The sequence below is a fragment of the Tursiops truncatus genome, chromosome 21 (assembly GCF_011762595.2).
Source record: "Tursiops truncatus isolate mTurTru1 chromosome 21, mTurTru1.mat.Y, whole genome shotgun sequence".
Taxonomy (NCBI): domain Eukaryota; kingdom Metazoa; phylum Chordata; class Mammalia; order Artiodactyla; family Delphinidae; genus Tursiops; species Tursiops truncatus.
Genome location: NC_047054.1, coordinates 11,951,783 through 11,973,979, shown reverse-complemented (window position 1 = coordinate 11,973,979; position 22,197 = coordinate 11,951,783). Strand labels below are relative to the sequence as shown.

General features: G+C 39.7%; 1 protein-coding gene across 2 annotated transcripts in view; it reads right to left on the bottom strand.

Moving 5' to 3' along the window:
• Positions 1 to 22,197, bottom strand: part of WWC2 (WW and C2 domain containing 2) — a 166,150-nt gene that overhangs the window by 53,937 nt on the left and 90,016 nt on the right. Inside the window, exons 1-3 of one of the 2 annotated variants that reach the window (XM_019921373.3) lie at positions 14,848 to 14,984; positions 14,205 to 14,242; positions 14,009 to 14,085 (exon numbers count right to left, since the gene is read on the bottom strand). In XM_019921373.3, the coding sequence (XP_019776932.1) occupies positions 14,009 to 14,085; positions 14,205 to 14,235 (108 nt within the window). In that variant the 5' untranslated portion in view covers positions 14,236 to 14,242; positions 14,848 to 14,984. Of the gene's footprint in view, positions 1 to 14,008; positions 14,086 to 14,204; positions 14,243 to 14,847; positions 15,052 to 22,197 lie in introns of those variants that run through there. The other variant, XM_019921372.3, reaches the window with a different exon arrangement.

The window sequence follows — 22,197 nt, the reverse complement described above, 5'->3', positions numbered from 1 at the left end:
GACAATTCAGACTCTTCTCTGCTTAAGTGATGTGAGATTTTATTGTATGTTGGGCGACAATGGTAAAGGAGGCTAATACCCGTGTTTTCTTCCACATTATGTACTTTACCTACAGTTGGCTGAAAGCCACTGCTTTCATTTGGGGGAGTCTTCTGAGTGGATTACCTGAATGATTTCCAGCTGCCAAATATCAATGTGCATTTTATTTTGTTAAGGATGAAAAAGTTTGATTCTATTATAATGATAAGTGAAAACAGATACTGCTATTTCCAACCCAACATTATTTCCGATTGTTTCTGGTTTTAAGAGTTTGGTCTTAACTGTTCAACACCCTTTCTTCTCAGAGAACCATTTGGCATCGTTAGCTATTGCAGGATCACTGTTTCTACTCTCATTCTCCAACCCACTTTCAAATGTAGGACACAGAACATGAAAACAAGCGTCCTTAGATCCCCGCTAAGGGTTACGCTAATGCTGATTTGCACGTTTAACACAATGTGGACTCTACTTGGAGACAACAGTGACAGCTAAAATGCCAAGCACTTCAGGTATTCCAGGCACTGTGCTTTCAACCCTCACAACTACTCTAGTAGATGGATACAGTTTTAATTCTTATTTTACAGGTGAGGAATCTCAGACCTAAAGAGAGTAAGTAAGTAATCTGCTGAAGGTTACTCTGCTACTAAGCAGCAGAGAGCGGTCTAGAACCCAGGAGAATGTTTTAAAACTACAGTTATAAAAGTTTTAGTTATTAATGGCATGATAATATATATAAGATCAAAGACAAACTAGAACTGTAGCAAAATGACCTAAATAAAGCCTATGGCCCTTATTCTACCTTAGAAAGGTCAGTATTCTTTTTTTTTTTTTTTTTCCTTTTCGTCACGCGGGCCTCTCACTGTTGCGGCCTCTCCGCGGCCATGGCTCACGGGCCCAGCCGCTCCACGGCATGTGGGATCCTCCCGGACCGGGGCACGAACCCGTGTCCCCTGTATTGGCAGGCGGACTCTCAACCACTGCACCACCAGGGAAGCCCCATGTCAGTATTCTTCTATCCCACCCAAGCTGAATATGTGAAGAGCCTCACAAGCCCTAGAGCCTGTTTTTGCCTTATATCAATACGTGGTGAACTCTCTGCAGCTGGATCCAACCACCTAATTTTCCAGACCTATGTCTACGGCTCAAATCTCAAACCCGAGAGTCCCAAATCGGAGGCAGAGAGACCCGCGACTTTTGCACATTCCCTGCCTTTTATACCCACTGCACCAAAGCAACTGACATTTTGAATTGACTTTAAAGTGAGTTCTGAAATCCAGAAAGAGAGTGATTCAATGTGATAAGCACGACTGGAAATCATACAGCCTCTTACCATCTCTTACAATCCTAGTGTGTAATAAGTTTTCTTTTAAAAGAAGGAGAAACAAGATGGCAATGAAGGAAAAGTAAATTCCAGAACCTGTGGACCTTGGGAAGATCACAAGACAGGCAGGGTTCAGAAATCTGCCCTAAAAGTGACCCTTGCAACATTAAAGTTACAATGATCACAGTGACATTTTACTAACGACTACTGTCCCTTCTCACCACTCCCTCCGTCGTCTTGCCAGGAGCTCCCTAAGCAAAGCCGACAAAGGGCAGCTGTCATCTTGCTCTTCTGGAAATCTTCCTCATCACCACTGCTTCCACCTCACTAAAAATCCTCACCACCCGCCTCCTCTCTCAAGTCGCCCTTAAAGAAAATGAGAAATCAGCTCCAGATCATCAGAGGATTAATAATAAAAACATGTTTGACATTACTAAAGAATAGCGGGAAACAGAATCCCAGATGCTGTTAGGACCACTTGTGATGACTAATAAATGGATTCTGTCATCAGAAACGAGATGATTGAATATATGTTTAAAAATCCCAAACTTCTGTTTAACAACAGTGAAAAGGAAAAAACAAAACCTACTGAGAAAAATATGAAACATTTTTGAAATATACTACCTCGAGATACAAATAATAGATAAAAATATGGAAGGTCAACTCTAGATCTCTTTCTGCTAAATAAACCAATAAGTTGCCACATAACCCAGAAATTCCGCTCCTAGGCATAAACCCAAGAGACATGAGAACTTATATCCACATAAACACCTGTGCAGGAATGTTTGTAGTGGTTCTATTTATCATCACTCAAAAGTGGAAACAACCCAAATACCCACCAACTGGTGAATGAATAAATGAAATGTGATGTATCTGTACAATGGAATATTATTTAGCAATGAAAAGAAATGAAGTACTGACACATGCTACAACATGGATGAACCTTGAAAGCAGTATGCCAAGTGAAAGAAGCTCACAAAAGACCACATATTATATGATTCCATTTATACAAAATGTATAACGGAATAGGCAAATCTAGAGAGGAAGACAATAGATAGTGGTTGCTTGGGCTTTGGAGATAGAGGATATGGTTGTGCAGAATGGGCAGTGACAGCTAATGGAGTACAGGGTTCCCTTTAGGGGACACGAAAATGTTCTAAAACTAGATTGTGATGATGGGGATACAACAATAAATACACTAAAACCCACGGAAGTGTACATTTTAAACAGGTGAACTGTGTGGTATGGGAATTAATTCTCAAAAAGCTGTTAAATTCAAAAAATAAATTGGCAAACAGAAATAGAAAAGGTAGAATGTCACCAAAAAAAAAAAATCACCTCTTAACAAAGACAAAATTGAAAATCATGGTATCATTATATATCACTTAAACTAGCAAAAAAAAAAATTAATACAAATGATAAACACCTGGTCAAATGGCTTCCTATTTCAGATTAACATCCGAAGTCTACAGTGGTCCCCAAGGCCTATGAATTCTGTCTTCATCTCATTGTCTAGGTTACCTCTCTCACCTCCTATCTTACTGCTCTCACTTTCTCTCTCCATATATTGGGGCCACATTTGACTTCTTACTGTTCTTTGAAGATCCCAGACCTTCTCTAACATCTGGACCTTTACACCGGCTCTTCCTCACCTAACTTCACCACCTCTGTCTAGCGTCTGCTCAAATGTCACCTTCTCAGTGGGACTTACCCTAAATACTCTATGCAAAACTACAGCCAGCTCTCCTTCTTCATCTCTCATGCCCTGTTATACAGCAATTATTTTTAGTTAGATTGATTTTTTAAAAAAACAAACCATGACTAGAAGCTGAATTTATCAGAATGCTTTCTCTGTATCAACTGGAATGATTAATGATTTCTGTTTACTCTGTTAGTGTAGTGAATAATTCATTTTCAAATCCTAGACTGTACATATCTAGGATAAGCCCAACTTGGTCCTGACAAACTATTTTTGAATGTTCCTGCATCTGGTTTACCAATATTTTGCTTAGGATTTTTGTATCTAAGCTTATGAACATGGCTGGCTTATTTTTTCCCTCATATTATCTTGTCAGAATTTGGTTGTATTAGCCTAATCTTCAGGGAGTATCTGGAATTTCACTGATAGTAACAGGGCTGGTCAGATTCTTTCTTTCATCTGGAGTCATTTTTGGTCAACAATATCTTAGTAATAACTTATTCATCTCATCTCAAAATTAAAATGTAAGAGTATAAATTTACTCAAAATGTCCTGTTATTTCTTAAGCATCTAGAGTTTTATCTCTTCATTCCTTGTATATTTTTACTTGTTTCTTTTCTCTCTTATCAATACAGACACCTGTCAATTCTATTATTCTTTCAAAGAACTAAATTATGCTTTTGTTGATCTCCTCTATTATAGCCATGTTTATTATTTAAATAATATCTTCCCTTAATTTTATTTCCCTTCATCAACTATCTTCAGATTTATTCTGTTGTTCTTAGATGGAATTCACTGCTCATTAATTTTAAGACTTTCTTATTTTCTAGTATATGCATGCAAGGCTAAAACTTTTCTCCAGTTCTCTTCTGACACTACTAACAGTATTAGCTAAACTACAGACTTTACTTGGATCCCTCAGGATCCGACCATGTTGTCTTTACTTGTCATGTCTCCCTAGACTCCTCCAATTTGTGACACTTCCTCAGTCTTTTCTCATCTTTAATGACATGTTCGCTTTGGGATAGGTTAGATGTTTCATGAAGTGTACCTTGGGTTTGCTAGATGCTTTCTCATAATCAGACTGAGGTTATAGATTGGGAGGAAGAATATGACAGAGGTGATGTGTCCTTCTCATCGAATGATATCGGGGTACATGCTGTCAACCTGACATCACTGGTGATGTTAAACTTAATCACTTAGTTATGGTAGCAAATCCCTAGATTTCTTCACTTTAAGTTTACTGTTTTTCCCTTTCCAAACTCTACTTTTTAGAAGATAATCACCAGGCCAGTCCATACTCAAGAACAGAGGAGTATCAAAGATTAGTGGACATGTTAAAAATCACCAGAGCTAAGTAATACATATTTGTGGGGAGATACTGTGGGGCTACACAAATATCCCTTTTCTCAACGTTTTACTCACTAATTTTATCAAAGAGCACCCATTATTATTTAGAAGTGTATGGTTCTCCTCCAAATTAAGTAGCCTCTAAGTTTTTTAAACTTAGGAGTATAACATTATCTACAAAAAAGAAAAAAGAAAATCTTAAGTAGACCATTCAATAAATGAATGGTAAAACACCCATGGGAAGGTCAAAAGTTCAAGAAGTCCCAGAAGCCATTCCTGTGCCCCACCAAATTACTAACCCTTTCTTTCTCCCCAAAGTAACCACTATCCTGACTTCCGACCCTATAAGTGGTTTTGTCTTTGTTGAACTTTATATAAATGGAATCATACAGTATGTATTGTTTTATGTCTAGCTTCATTTACTCAACATGGTGGTGTTGTAACTGTGCTCAATTATACTTGGGGGCTCATATTTTAACACATTCATTGCCCTCTTTTTTCTTCTTAGTGAAGCATTTTGCCTTATAATTTACCTATTCCAAAATTAACAAAGCTATATTAGCTTTATTCTTTTTTTTTTTTTTAAATTTATTTTGGCTGCGCCAGGTCATAGCTGTGGCACATGGGATCTTCGTTGCGGCATGCGGGACCTTTAGTTGCAGCCCGTGGACTCTTAGTTGCAGCATGCATGCGGGATCTAGTTCCCTGACCAGGGATCGAACCCGGGCCCCCTGCATTGGGAGCACGGAGTCCTACCCAATGGACCACCAGGGAAGTCCCAATACTAGCTTTATTCTGACTAGAATTTGATTGTTGCATCTTTTTTACCCATCCTTTTATTTTTAACTCTTCTGTATCTTTGTTTCTGGTGTCTCTTATAAGCATCATATAGGTAGATTTTTCTTTCCAAAACCAGTCTGTAAATCTTTGTCTTTTAAACTAGAACATTTAATCCAATTACACTTATTTCTAATTATTTGGGTTTAATTTACTCATCTTACATTAAACTTCTCATTGGCTTGCCTTTTCTATTCTCTTCTCTCTTTTCCTGCTTTCTTTAGTATTTCCAATGGTGAAGAACTTCTGGTGCCATTAGTTACTTTCAAATTTTGTCTGAAAACATGTTTATCTCATTCATATGCATGAAAGATGTTTTCCTGTGTATAAAATTCTGGTTGATGGTTATTTTCTCTTAGAGCACTGAAAGTATTACATTATCATTTTCCTTTCATCATCACTATGGAATAGTCAGGAGTATCGCTCTAACTGTCAGACCTTTGCAAATAATCTTTTTTCCTCGGGCAGCTTTGAATTTTAACCATTATATGATTAATTTACAGAAGTTCTACTTAGTTCTTTTCCCATATATCCTTGGTCATTTCACAGTCATAGTATCTTTCTTACTCATATTTTCAATTCCTTTTTTATTTCTTGACATATTAAACACCCATATTTTACATTCTGTATCTAAAATCAACAAAATCTGAAGCATTTGAAGACCTGATTCTACTGTCTGTTTTTTTCTGCGGTTCTTACTGATGTGACCTTGTTTCTGTGTAAATTTGTGATTTTGGGCTATGAGTTTGTACCCTTAGAGCTCTACCTGTGGAAGACACAGGTGCAGGTGTGTTTCTCCGGAGAGGATATGCACTTCCAGGCAACTGGCAGTGCAGCCACCTGCCACTTTCTACACCTGCCACAGCTCGAAGTAAGTGTTTAGCTTGCAGTTTCTCAGACCTTCCAGGTAAGTGTGAACTCAGCCTGCAAACCCATATAAGGTGTGTCAGATGGTGATATGTTCAGAGGTCAGAATGGTTTCTCATTGTTTCTCCAAACAGGTCACTTTTCCTACTGCTTTCTGGTGGGTGATGGCAGTGGCAGGTATGTTGGGGTGGCAGGGCTGGAGGAGTTTAATCCTAGCTCCTCTCACACCGAGGGTTTGGTCCTTTTGGGTCCCAATTTTATGCAGTTGGGCTTTGTCTCCATGAGACCATGAAAAGAACACGATGGAAGGTGACGTTCACCCAGCGTGGCAAATTCTCTTAGGGAAAAGCAAGTTTTAGTGCTCTGTTATTGCTTTAAATGTCTTATGGCTAATTTAATTGAGTTTATGATTGAACTTCTCACATTTAAATTGCTGATCCATCTGGAATTAAAGGAAAAAGGTACAGATTCACTTTCATTTCTTTTAAAATGGGCCAAGATATGTCCCAAGCACTCATTGAATAATCCATTTTTTCCTTAATGATATGGAGTGCCACTTTTATCACATTTTAAATTCGACAAGGTGTTTCTGCATATTCTTCAATGTTCAGTTCCACTGATCTTTCATTTTTGTGTCAATATCACACTTCTGTAATTACTGGAGATTTAAGTATTTTAAATATATTAAGATAAAGACCTATATACAACTGCCAACCCAACTGTAATAAACACTCATGCATACAGATTGTGGTCTCTAAATACCACTTCTCGCTAAAAAAGAATCAGAGCTTCTTGGAGAAATGTTTGATTCCAGACCTTATACAAAAAAATCAAGAACATCTTTCCAGACCAAAGAGAAAGAAACTATCAGAATATTGGGATCAAAGGCCTCAGGAGCCAATATAAAAAGGCTCCTATACGCACAAGACAGGATGATGTGAGGTTCAATAAGAAGAATAATTGCAATGACATATCAATAATGTTTAAATTCGTGATCACACAGTGATACTTAAACAAACAAACTCAACTCTGTTGGTCATCTCTAACAGATGCTAGGACATAGCTCATCATTTGAAATTTGTTTTTTTTTTAAAAGGAAAATAATCTAACATTTATTCATCTTTCCAATATGAGCTGAGGGTAAGCAAATAACAAGTAGCAGTTGGGCGGTGTGGAATTTCACTTTATAGAAGTATCCCAACAAATAAATAAATAAGGAATAATATAATTAGACTATCATCATTTTGTAATCCTTAATGAAATGACCTAGATGATGATCATGAATGACTACTACTATAATAAAAAAGAAAAATGGGACATTGTATGCCTGAGGGAGATAATGTAATACCAACCATGATGAATTCTACTCCCCACTAAGAAAAAAAAAAAAACCTAGATCTCATAATCTCTACATCTAATTAGCAATTTATACGGGCCAATAATTTTTTTATAAAAGATACAAGATACAAAAGTCAGATGAAGACCTCTATAAACAACCTGGTTTTTATGAATAGTTACATACAGAGAAAAGAGGGTGACTGAAATCAACTTTAAAAATATATATATTTGTCTAAACTCATCATATTGTACTTTTAAATTTGGTGAATTTCATTATAAATAGTTTATAATAAATTATAACAGCAATAAAAGTGAATAAGTGATCATTTTCTATGTGGGGGGAAAAGATTTAAATGAGTAATTATTAGAACCAATAAATAAGGTAATTTCTTCATGCCCCTGTCCCGCTTTCTGTCAATTATGCCTTTTCAAGCATTTCATACACATGGAAGCACACCAGTAGGTAGTCGTCATGACTGGCTTCTTTCACTTATCATATTGCTTGTGAAATTCATCCATGTCATGAGTATTAGCAGCTTGTTCCTTTTGATTGCATTTTATGGATGTACCACAATTTATTTATCCATTCATCCACTGGTGAACCTGAAGGCTGTTTCCAGGTTTGGGCTAGTAAGAATAGGGCTCCTGTGAATGTTTACACTCAAGTCTTTGAGTATATGCTTTCATTTCTCTTGTGGAAATACCTACAAGTGGGATTGCTGGGTAACATTTTAAGTGTATGTTTAACTTCGTAAGAGACGTATATAGTATAAATAGCTATTTTTTTCCTCTCACAACTTCATTGTCATGGCCTCAAGAGGCTGATTCTCTCAAAATTTAACATGAACATATTAGGTCAATGTATTTATTGGGTTTATGTCAAGGAAAAGTATCAAAATATAATGAAGTGTTGGTTTGAGTTGTGTTCATTATAATATCTTTATCTCACACAGTTCCACAGAGCTTAACTCCCACAGTCCTTCAAAAAAATGAGAGAATGAGTATTGCAGCCTTCATAGAATCATTTAAAATTGAATTTTAGGAATCCTTATTCCCTGTTCCTGTCTGCTTAGACTGTACATTCTCTCACAGAAGAAGTTAATTGCACTTGATTTTGTAAAATGCCATGAGCACTACGGATATGAGGGTGTTTATGAGTGAAGATGGAGAAGTCTGGAAGTCATGGCCAGAGAGACTGAGACAGTAGTTCACCCAAGTGAGGAGAAACTAAATACCTCCTCCCGCAGCAACACAGTTTTGATGAAGAATTTCTTTTGACATATAATTATTTAGCCTGCAGTATGGTACCCTTCAAAGCTAGAAAAGGAGACCAAAATCATTAGAGAGAAAGAAAGAGAGAAACAAAACAGTATGAAATCAATAAATGTGATTGTTATAATTTCACTCTACTGAGTATGCTTTTTGAAAAAAACTCTACCGTGCTATGAAATTTAATCGTTTCCAGTTACTAGCATGTCTTAACAGAGATAAGACCAGTTCTTGCATTAAGTAGAGTATCTCTCTCCCATTTTCTCTTTCAGTCTTGCTTCTTTAGTGAAGGTGAATCAAGTCATATCATTCTTCATTTCATTCAAACTTCATGAAGACTGTTGTACTATTTTCAAACCCAACACCAACTACAACATAAATTCATTTCTGGATATCTTAAAAGAATAACCATTTCTGATGTACAGTTTGCTACTGCAAATCAGTATTGCTCTATCTCCTTCAAAACCTTGAGATCAGGAAATTGGAGCTGAAAGAACTTGGGATGTAAGCTAAGTATAAAGACATCACTCATGTCTAATCAAGAGACAATCCTTACTTGTAGCAATTTGCATTCTCAGAAGGCATATTTCTTTTCATCTGAAGCACACTGCTATGACTTTTGTATGTTAGTTACATCACTGGTTAAAGTGTCACAGTTTGATGTGCACATGAGCTAATAACTCCATTCACAGTTACACAGTTACAAACTAACCCTTACATTCAACTGCCGTTCTTTTAAAATCTGTGCCCAAGACTGCAAACAGGTGAGATTGTGGATGGCTTTTCTAAGTCCATCACCATTGCGAAAAATAATTCAAAGTGAATTCATATTAACAATGTGGGGATAAATATATCTGAGAATAAAGACAGCACCCTGTTATCAACAGCAATGCCCACTAACCAGCCATGTATTTGGCGTGGAGAGCAAATAATTTAACCAGAGGAGCGTTTGTTTCCTTTTTGACAAAATTAAAAGTTACATCAGATCATATGCTGCGGTGCTCAATAAATTTCTCAAACACATTTGTATTTCTAAAGAAATTTATACTTTTACATTTCCAACATTTTATTTCAGTTTGATAAACAAGAGTAAAAACTTAATCAAAATTCAGCAAAAATTTTCTACATCCAATTTTCACCACATCTCACCTATTTGTAATCTGGGATATAAATTTTTAAAAATATCAATTGAATTGAAGGTTGAGTTTGTATAAGATACACCATTCCTTATCCTAAGTATCTATAATGAACGAATGAAATAATAAATTTTGGTGTAAAATTTTTTACATTCCTCTTCCTAAAAAAATAGATTTTCTCAAGAAATTAAACACCCACCTCTAAAAGTTATGAATATATTACTAAAACGGCATTAATTTATTCATTTCTCCATTTCAACAACTAGGAGTAAGATGCCAGGAAATACCATTATCCTATTAGCCCGAGGAGGAAACTATAGCCCAATGATCACCACCACCTATGACCATAATATAAAATAATACAAAACAGATGCTTTAGACAGATGTTCCTAAATACCTGATTCTCAAATGCTTGTCCCATTTGCTGTAATTCAATAAAACAAATGAAGCACCTACTAATATTGTTACAGTAAAATAATGAAGTATGAGGCCAGTGCTTGACTTCATCTGAAAAGTTGTTACTATGACGAAAAATGCAGGCAGGTCCCCTGAGACACCAAAGCAATGAAGAGTTAGCTAATTCATGAGTTACTATTTCTGCGGCACTACTTTGTGAAAGGGACTAGTATATGCAGGGATTCTACAGGATAGGCAAGCCAAGAAAAACTACGTTATCAAAATCCATGAAACTCTGCTCAAGTTATCCAGCCCTTCTGAATGGCTGGGGAAGAGCCACCTGGCCAAGAAGTGCTCAAATGACAGAGAGAGGGAACCATCTGCCCCGCCATGTTCAAACCATGACACAGCTCAAAACATCACAATAGAGCATGGACCACAAGGGCCAATGTGCTAAGGAAGTGTTTCTATAAAAAGGCATTTGCGTGCTTCCCTGGTGGCGCAGTGGTTGAGAGTCCGCCTGCCGATGCGGGGGACGCGGGTTCGTGCCCCGGTCCAGGAAGATCCCACATGCCGCGGAGCGGCTGGGCCCGTGAGCCATGGCCGCTGAGCCTGTGCGTCCAGAGCCTGTGCTCTGCAAAGGGAGAGGCCACAACAGTGAGAGGCCCGCGTACCACAAAAAAAAAAAGGCATTTGCACTGACAGGAAGTGTTAAACAAGTGCCTATTTGCTAATGAAAGAGATGCTCTCATCTTTCATTACAGTTATTATGAATGTCTTCTACCTCTTCTTGAAGGAAGCACCTTCGTGGGGAAGGCACTCCTTCCTGACTCACCTTTGTGGTCCCACAGTGATGCCATACACATGAAACACAGGCTTCTGATATTAAGAGCACATTAAACCTGGCACAACATAAGCTTTGTCTGAGGGATTCTGCTGCATTAGGAGACATGTCCAGGGGACAGGACTACTTGGGATCTTCTGGGATCTCCCCCAGTGAGACGGGGCTCCATTTCCTTCTAACAGTTATTTGTGTGAGATATCCTATATGTACTTTTGATTTTAAATCCCTCCCTTAGTTTGCATCTTTCCTAAAATAGCATTTAAATGGACAGATTATGACAGCCTGTTGAGGTATTCCATTTACAATATGTCTTACAAAGAAAAGAACTGTGAAAAATGTTTAAAATTTCAAAGGGCAGTAATAATAAGTAATAACTTCTTGAGAAGTGCACAACTCAAGGGAATACTGAAGTTTAGCAAGAGTAACTTTTGACAAAATACCTTCATTCTCCGCCCCCCCACCGCCTTTTTTAGATAAGGTATCTGCCTAGCAGATCACAGAAATGTACACACATGGTAGACATGGAGCAGCAAGGATCCCACAAACCAGCCCATGAGATTCTTAAGGAACGTACAGAGAAATAAAGGTGGATTGACAGAGTAAGGGTTGTTTATGGTAGAAAAGAACACTTCTAACAATGACTTCCATAAGTGAAACCCAGAAATCCAGACTGAAGAGAGGTTTGCTTCCAGAAAGTATAGACGAACTTTTTCACACTCTTTTTCTGAGAACGATAGAAAAGTTGTGAGGTAAAACAAAACAGAAAAGAACATCTATTTGAAGACACGGGCGAACGACTAAGGCAATAAGGGAAGCCCATAGTCAAGATCCAAACTTGGCACTGTTTTTCCTTTTGAGGCATTTGCCTATGTGTAGGGAAAGTGAAAAGCTGGGAGAATGTAGTGACCGAGAGAGCCTGACACACAGAAAGCACCGGCTGTCCCACAGAGCTGAGAGGCTTCGGGGAGAGACTGGAATCCAGCCTCAATAGGCAAAAGGACCCTCAGGAAACAGCCCAGGAGTTCAACTGGGATTCTGAAAAGCTCCGCCCTAAGAGAAAGGGTGGACTGGAAATAGACCCACTCTGAGAAAAATGAAGGAAGCCCAGAATTCAGAAAACTCAAACCCTGACTGAATTAAAACTATCTACCCCTGGACTAACTGCCTATAAGAAGCAAAACTAAATCCTCTTTGAAGGATAACAAGATCATCCCAAACCTCAAATGATCTTTATTCTCTTTCATACGTAATATATGGCTCTTAATTAAAAGTAAGCAGCTGTGAGATGTCAAATATTGACCAAAAATCAAGAGAAAAAAACAGACCGAAGAATCCAACATACAGGAAATCTAGATATTATACTAATTAAGACATGGAATTTTCAAATAACTGTGATTATTTCATTCAGAAAAATTATTATATCAACATGCAGAATTTGGGCAAGTAACTAGAAACAAAAAATAAATAGAATTTTTAGAATTGAAAAAACACACAGTGGAATTAAGCTGAAACCAATAATAAAAGATAAGAAAATCCTAACCGGTTTAAAAATTAAGTAATATACTCATATGAGAAATTATAAAGAAATTAGAAAATATTTTGAACTGACTGATAATAAACATACAAATTCAAAACCTATGGGATGTATGCAAAAGCCATGCACAGAAAGTAATTTAGAGCTTTAAGGGCAGATATTAGGAAGTAACAAGGCCCAAAACCGCGTGTCAGTATCTGCTCGAGTTGAAGCTATGTATATTTTTTGACACGGCAATTCCACTCCTAGGTGCATAACCAACAAAAATGTGTACATCTGTGCACCCAAAGACATGTGTAGTAGACATGTACACTGGCATAATTTTTAATTACCAGCAATTCGAATAAACGCTAATGTACGTCGACAGTAGAAGAAATAAAGAATTCATGGTATCTATACGAAAGTGGACTGCTTTACAGCAATAAAAGTGAATGTAGATGAACCTCAAAATGTTGAACAAAAGAAGCCATCAGTAATCCATGAGGTAGCATTCCAATTTCACAAAGTTCAAAGCAGGCAGAAAATCAACTTAGAGTATTGCCAATAAAGGTCACCTAGTGGGCTTCCCTGGTGGCGCAGTGGTTGAGAGTCCGCCTGCTGATGCAGGGAACAAGGGTTCGTGCCCTGGTCCGGGAAGATCCCACGTGCCGCGGAGCGGCTGGGCCCGTGGGCCATGGCCGCTGAGCCTGCGCGTCCGGAGCCTGTGCTCCGCAACGGGAGAGGCCACAACAGTGAGAGGCCCGCGTACCGCAAAAATAAATAAATAAAGGTCACCTAGTGTCACCTTTAGGGAGAAGGATGATGATGAGGGGATACCATGGGGGCTTCTGGGGTCATGGCAATAATCTCTTTCATGACCTATGTATTGGTTGCATGAGTTTGTTTACTTGGTGAACAGTCTGTAAGACTCCAAAAGTCAAGGGTAAACAAGCTGTGACCTTAACAGCAGTGTGGTCAAAAAGATTTAGGGTGAAGATGGGCAAACAACCCATGAGGAAGTGTGAGGCACTAGAAAAGGAAGTGACGTGGTGATGTGAACCGTGGGCATCTTGAAATATTAGGCTGTCTGATGAAGGAGCAACTAGGCTCAACTCTGGACGTGTATTTCAGCACAATAAGGAAAAGTAAGTTTTCCAGACTCAAATTTTGATGCAGTATACTAACTGCAAATAATAAAACTGCCCAGAAAAGGAACACACTCTCTCTCAATAGAAAGAACAATCTCAATCACTCACATGTTCTAACAGAAGCAGAAAGACTACCCATCGAGGATAAATGAAAGGGTTCCTGCATTGAATGGAGAGGGCAGATGACCACAAAGTCCCCTTCCAGATTCTAGGCATACGTTCCACGAAGAACCACAATAAAAAAGTCTTACCCTTAATCGCGTAGTGGAGATCTCAGCTTTTAAGATATCAGGGTCATATTTAGTACTGGATGAAGATCCTGAGAATACTTTCAAAGGGAAAAAAGAAAAAAAAAAAGTAACTTGTACAAGTTGCATAACTAGTTGTCAACTTGGAATTTACAAACTCTAAAAACAACAAGATTTACATGCTTCTGTGGATACTTACTTAACTTTATAACTCCTTTACTGTCATTCATCAGACACCTAAATATAAAAAGTCATCTTCAAACCTTTATAATTTTTTTCAAGAAAAAGGAATGTTATAAAGACCCCAGCGCCTCATTTTCCTCTGAATTTTATATCTATGGATAAAATCTTAGAGAATCTTATTGCAGACCCAGTTTATCAGAGCTTTGCATTATCCAGAAACTTGTAATTTAAGTAGAACTTCTGGGCCCATCACAGATGCTTCTTTAAACAAGACCAGCTCCAGATTATCAATTTCTGAGATGAGAGAGAGGTCGGTCAACTCAGGTGTTCAACAGAAACTTCATTCTAGTTAATAGCTCCAGTTTTAGTTTAGTCCCACTGCAAACATTGTACAAGAGTAGCACAAGGGCCAAATTATTTGCCCTGATCTGAAGAGGTAAACATTAATCCCCCACTGAGGAGACTTTTATCTGGAATGGGGTCAAGGGGTTTTACTGAGAAATCTGATGTGTGCCCTCAGCCTCACGTGGCTCTGAGGGACTCTTCCTGCCCGGGAAGGAACAGGACTCAGAACAAAGTCCCACAGAAACCCAAGTGGCCTTCTATTACCTACGACTTGGTCCCCATTTCTCAGGTCTGAACAGCCACGCTGTACTTACAGCTGGTGCGAGAGCTCGACTTTTCCTTGTAGGCGTCATTTAACCGGACGTATTCATCCAGGGCCAGGGCCAGTCTTTGCTCCTTCACGTGGTACAGCTCCTTCTGCGTCCTGAGGGCATCCTGAGCCACGGACAGATAGTCCTTGAGCATTTTCTCCTGTTCCCCCCTCCATTGTTTCCTTGGATCTTCAATCTGCGTGGTTTCTGAAAGTATATTAGGTGGGTTATTTTTCAGAATTTAATAATTTTTTTTGTCTATTTATTTAAGCTTTCAAAAAAGTAGCCATCTTTATTTCTTACCTCCTTTAAGTAGTTTATTAGTGGTATAAAGTGACTTCTCCAGAAGTGTGATAGAGTGTCTATTTTGGTTTACCCAGTGCCTCCCCATCCCAACCCCTTTCAGGTCCTTGTCAGCAGTTTATCCTCATTGCCAGTCCCTCAGACACAGTGTTGCCTAGGTAAGCACAGCAGCAGGGCTGTGCTTAGGTCCTTCCTTTCAAGAACTGTCTGGCTCCCCAGTACCTTCAGAATAAAAGCCAAGCTTTTATGGCCCTGTATGATCTGAACCCAACCTGCTTCCCATGCTTCTATTCACTCAGTACAGGACTCTTGCCAGGCTGCCCTCTACATCAGCAGTACTCAAAGTGTGGTCTGCAGACCAGTGCCGGTCTGTAAACTCTGTTACGTGTCTGTGACAATAAGTACAGATATCAAGAGTAAACATTTTGAAATGTTTACAGCAATTTCATACAGTTATCCTATATCTGTTGACTCTAATAATAATAATACTGGGCCTTGCATTTTGCATTTTTTTCAACTTTTCCAATTCATTTTTATTGTTATTTTATAAAAATATCAGTTAGTCCATAATGGCTCAGAGATTTTAAAACAAACAAACACAAAGACCAAACCCTGGTCACGGGTTAAGGAGAATACCCCAAGGCACAGTTCTTGGTTCTGCACTTCTGCACACTAGCATCACCTAGAGAGCTCTAAAATAAATCCCAGACCAATTAGAGTTTCTGTGGGTGGAACCCAGGCAATGGCAGGTTTACAAGCTCCTCCAGTGATTCCCATGAGCGGCTGTGGCTGAGAGTCTGTGCTCTGCAACAGCTCACATACTGCCTCCTGCATGGAATTACGAATTATTCAAAACATCCCATTCTAAACTTGTTCAAACTTGCCTCCTCTGCCTCACCCACTCCTCCCAGAGGGAACCAAAATAAAGGCTCTGGCCCATGCTTTCCCCTTTGCTCCTTCTGCCTCCTGACAGACCCCAGGTGCTTCCCCACGTGGCCCTGCATGGTGTGATGTGGCCCCCCTCTCTTGGGAACTGTAAGTAGTACAACTTCTTTCGATGGCACTGACCTATTTGTGTTGTCACTCAGCCATCTCTAGAAATTAAATCCCAGGTACAATCAAGACAGATGGGTCATACGGGCTGGCCACTGCATGAACATGAGGACCTACCTCTTCCTGACAAGTTACGATTGGATAATTAACTTATCAATTTGCTGGAATGTCCAGTGGTGTGTACTGTCTTCAAAATGCTTTGTGTGTGACTCTCAACCTTAATGTACCCCAACTCGGTATTTCTGGTTGCCCCTAAGGACTCCAGTGAGTCAAAATGCAGAGAATGATAGTAGACGATCTGTTGTGACCACAATTATCTCCAGCGGCCAGGCTGGCTCTGGAAATGTTTAACCTGGTCTCCAGGGATAAGTGATAACACTACAGTGGTTCAGACGTGAAGCCTGGGTCCCCTTCGGGCCAAGGGAGGCCTGGGTCAGCCAGGGGCACCGCCACCACTGCCTCAGACCTACAGCCGTCCCTTCCGTCAGTGGTTAGAGAAAACATCAGCGCTTTCTCTAAAGTAGTGAGTATTCGGAACACGAATTTTTAAAGATGTAAATACTTCAATGTGCAAAAGAGGCAAATCTCATGTAATTGTGGGGAAAAATACGCTAGAGTCAATGTCCAAAGAAGATATGCAGGAGGGGGCAGTGCTGGACAGACAGCCCCCCAGCCAAGAATCTTCAAGGGCATCGTCGCAAGGGGCAGGCTCGGCGTCTGGGCAACACAGAGAGTAGACAGTGATCAGCCAGTAAGAGCCTAAACGTCTCCATTTTAAATATTCCTTATAACTCAGGTCTCTGGCTATCCAAACATGTAATATTTACATTCATTTCCAATATTTCTATATACGAATGCAAACTGACTCAAAGCACAGAGAATTCATCCTCTAACAAACAGAAATTTATGGTCTTAACTGTGGATGACCCCCAATAATACTCACCTCCTAGTGTGCACACCCCTGAACACCAGCTAGCGTGCGCGACTTGCTTCGAACGAAGAGCACACAGAGACTGGGTGTCACTGTGACCGCCGTCGTGCCCTCTCTGCCTGGCCCTCCTTGGCTTTTTTGCTCTAGTGAAGCCAACTGCCAGGTTACATGCCATCCTATGCACGTAGCGAGGAGAGGGGGGTGACGGCCGGCAGCAGACAAGGAACTGAATGAATCGTGCCAGCCACCACACGAGTGAGCCTGGAAGCAGGCCTCCTCCGGTCATGCCTGGGGGTGACACAGCCTGGCTCACACCTTGAGGACACCCTGTGAGAGACCTGGAGCCAGAGGACCTGGCTCAGCCTTGCTTGGCTTCAGCGCCCGAAGAAACAACGAGATAATAAATGCAACCTGTTACAGTGAGATATATAACTAGGAAACTAACCAAATAAAGAGATGGTACAAACTGAAAATGTGCATGAAAAACTTGAAATGTTCCTACATTATAACAGCTATAGCAAGATACACACTTCCAGTTCTCTCTTAATATCTCTGGAGGTTTTACCTAATCATAGTTCCCTACATATTGGCGAACTGGCATCCTTTCAATAAGATGCTTGTCAACAGCTAAATTGCCACAAAACCCTGAAAGTAACACTGACTGACACTTAAATGAATAAAGTACAATGATAATAATAATAATAAACTATCAGCATTTGTTTTGGATACATCAGCAGAAACACTCCAGTCGACTGGTTTAAATACTGGATGCTACAAGAGACTCGGCAGGAAACGTTGACATTTCCAATATACCGCCCCATTCAAATATGAACTACAGAAGTGGGTTCCCAGAGGCGCCTTTGAAGAAGCCTTCATAAAGCAAGATTGTGCTTCATCTCCATCAGTTATATTTGCTGAATAGACCTGTGAAGAATATTTATTAAATGTAAATACTCAAAAAGGTATATTATACAAACGTGGTATTTTTTTATTAAGACCTGGTGGCCTTGGGATATCACTGTATTATAATGCAATATAATTTGCATGTTGTCTACTATATGAAAGAAGTAGTTAAAGTAGTACTGTTAAAATGTCACGCACCTCAAGGGAATTCACATTCCATCAGTTTTATAGATGTGGAACTTTATAGATAGAGAACACGTTGTGAGTTACAAGAGCTTATCAGGGGAGATAACATTAGACTCTTCAAAGGAATATTATTTCTGTCTCTCATGCACATTTCTATTCTTTCTGCTGTGCTCAGGAAGAATGAATGAAATGAATATGAGTAACTCTCCTTATCTTCCTTTATAGACACTATCTGCTATGTTCACTTATCTGTTTGTTCTACAGACAATTGAGCATCTACTGCATGCACTAGGGAAAACAGGATGTTCAGGTATGATCCCTCCTTCCAAAGAAATTATAAAGTATAGAAGAAATTGTGACACAGGAATTAAAACAACAACAACGACACAACTGTTTTATACGGTAGAAAATGGCGAGAGCCCCGAGAAGAGAAAGGTCAAGTGCCACAGAAGTTTAGAGACACGGGAGTTTCCTCTGGCTGAAAAAGTAAGGTCCCATGGAACAGGCAGTGATTAAGAAGGGCTTTGAAAGGTCCCAGACAAGAGGCCCTTCAAGGACCAAACCCCTGTTTGCCGCTCCAGCCGTTTTCCCCAGCCTCATTCACACCAGCCTCAGCTGCACTGAATTTCTTTTCTTTCCTTCATTGAGTCCTGCTTCCTGAGGCCTCTTCAGACCTCTGGCTTTACTTGTGGGTCTTCCTTCTTCCAGGCAGTTTCTCCTCCAAACTCCCAAAGCCTACCCCCTCCCCGTGTTCTCCAGGACTGGTAACTTACTCATCCTTTGGGTTATGAGCTTAAAGCGCCTTCTCTAAGTAGCTGCAGCCATGCCCTTCAGAATGGATATGGTGCTTCACTTGTTCTCCTTTGTTCTGCTAGTGATGGTGGTACTAGAATTCTGCTCTACGTTCTCACTTCTTCCCCAATACTCCAGGAGGGACTAGATGGTTTCTCGAACGCCAGGTTAATAAATATGAAACTCATTTTGTAAGCAACAGTATGCAGTAGAAAGGCTCTAAGTAAGGGCATGAAAGGATCTTAGCTATATTTTAGGAGGATCATCTGAGAGAAATGTGAGGTTCTATTATCAAAAGAGTTGATATGATTGTGCAGAAAATTTTTTGAATGAAAGATTATACAATAAGTTAAAAAAAGCAGTTTATAAAACTGTACGTATGTAATATAATCCCACTTGATGTATACAATATATTGAACACTCGTGTGTGCGTGTGTGCATGTGTCTGTGTGTATCAATATGAAAAAGTCTGGAAGGATACACACTACAAGATTTAGAATACTTGATTATCTCTGAGTAGTATGAATATAGATAATTTCTTCCTTTTATTTACCCACATTTTCTACTTTTCTCCTATCATATCTATTACTTCTATTAAAAAATATTTTTTAGGGCTTCCCTGGTGGCGCAGTGGTTGAGAGTCCGCCTGCCAATGCAGGGGACACGGGTTTGTGCCCCGGTCTGGGAAGATCCCACATGCTGTGGAGCGGCTGGGCCCGTGAGCCATGGCCGCTGAGCCTGCGCGTCCAGAGCCTGTGCTCCGCAACGGGAGAGGCCACGACAGTGAGAGGACCACGTACCGCAAAAACAAAAACAAAAACAAACAAACAAAATATATATATATATTTTTTAACGGGAAAGGAACAAAAGGCACAAGGCAATGAGGGTCTGAATTAGGAAAATGGCAGTGAAAATGAGGCTAAAGGAGCAAATCTGAAAATATAGAGGAAAAGATCAACAAGAATTGACAAGATGATTCTACATTTTTCAACTCAGTAACCATGAGGACTGTGTTTCGAAAAATAATGAAGTCAAAGGGAAAACTGAAGAATCCCATTTTGTACTTGTTTGAAGTTTCAATGGCAAAATAGGTAGCAGTGTCCTACAATTGGAAATGTTTGACAAATATTAGGACAATCAGAGTCAGATAGACAGATAGAAGGGTCATTAACATAGTAATGGCAAAGGATGGTACTGCTGTAGATAAAGGACAGCATGCTGGGGGAGGTGGGTAAGGCCACATCTTCGGGGAGTGACAGGATACAGGGACTCTCAAAAGGAATATGAGGCAAATGAGGAGAGAAAGAAGGAACAGTGAAGTGAGGAAAACAGGTTTAAGAAGAAAGGCGTGGTTATCTATGTCAGCTCTATATCCAGGGGGAAGAGACAGATGACTGTGACTATGAAGAGGTCCCTGAACTTGACAACTATATGAAATATGTAACTTATCACTTATCAGTGATGCTAACTAATAAGTGTTAGTATCACTACCAGCATAATATGTTCTACTTGGATATTTTAAGTATCTAAATTTTTTCTTTATAAAATATCTTAACAGGGCTTCCCTGGTGGCGTAGTGGTTGAGAGTCCACCTGCCGATGCAGGGGACATGGGTTCGTGCCCCGGTCCGGGAAGATCCCACATGCCGCAGAGCAGCTGCACCCGTGAGCCATGGCCGCTGAGCCTGCATGTCCAGAGCCTGTTGCTCCGCAACGGGAGAGGCCACAGCAGTGAGAAACCCACGTACCACAAAAAATATATATATCTTAACAGTTTATCCTCCTAGGAAAACATAAAGGATGAAATAAATCAGAGATGAAGTAGACGGGTCAAAAATTTATTTCGTTTCTCCCAAAGGAAACAACTCCATATTAAATAGCATATACACCTGAGGAACTTTCATCAAACCTGAACACATGTGCTGCTTCAAAGCTAATATAGAGGAGTTTGATTGAGGGTAATATGAAGAACACACCATCCAATCTCTCCGAGACAGCATGGGGAAAGATGAGAGAGGAGAGCTGAGGAACTGTCTATTTAAGTTTGTTGCCTGTTTTTTTTTTTTTTTGGCGGTACGCGGGCCTCTCACTGTTGTGGCCTCTCCCATTGCGGAGCACAGGCTCCGGACACGCAGGCTCAGCAGCCATGGCTCACAGGCCCAGCCGCTCCACGGCATGTGGGATCTTCCCAGACCGGGGCACGAACCCGTGTCCCCTGCATCGGCAGGCGGACTCTCAACCACTGCGCCACCAGGGAAGCCCTGTTGCCTGTTTTTAAATTGGTTCGTTTGTCCTTTTAATGTTGATTTCCAGGAGTGCTTATATATCCTGGCTATGGATATATAAGATATGTGTACAATGAATATTCATCTGTGATATTGTGTGTATCAGTAGTATATTCCTTAAAAATAACGTGAGTAAAAGATTCCGTTCACAAATTGAACACACACTCCATTTATATGAAATTCTAGAACAGGCAAAGCTAAGGTGTGATAATAGAAATCAAAGCAATTTGCAGCAGTGGGGAGGGGTGACGGGCAAGGGGCAGGAAAGAACTTTCTGGGGGCGGGGTGAGAATATCTTGTATCTTGATTGGCTGGCAACTACAGAGGAGTATACATTTGTCAAAATTCACTGAAATACGTACTTAAAATCTGTGCATTTTCTTATATGTAAATAAGACCTTAATTACTAAAAGACAAAAAAGTTAAGTACAACTCTGACCCTATCAAAAAGTGATTTGCTTCTGGTTGCAGTGATAATATCAAAACCTTACAAACAGTACTTCATAATTACCTTCTAGTTAGTTACAAACACCCCCATCAATATCTACACCCCGACTCCGCACACACAGCCACTAAAAGGTGAATTCTATCACAAAACACTTAGGGCCTAAAATAACTAACACTGTCAAGGTCAAAACTTTTCCTTCTAGATATTTAACAGTGTTACATAGAAATAGTATTAAACAGCCAAGCAGTCTTAATTTCATTTTTTTATTGAAATAAGGAGAAAATAATGCTGAAACTATACAATGTCAAGACACAACATATGTGTAGACCAGCTGTTAAGAGAAGATAATACAATTTGCTCCCTAACTACTTCATAGGAATGTCTTTAAGATTAATGAGATAACGGACCAGGTCCTTTTTAGTGGGAAAACTACCTGCTGTGGGTAATAGGGGC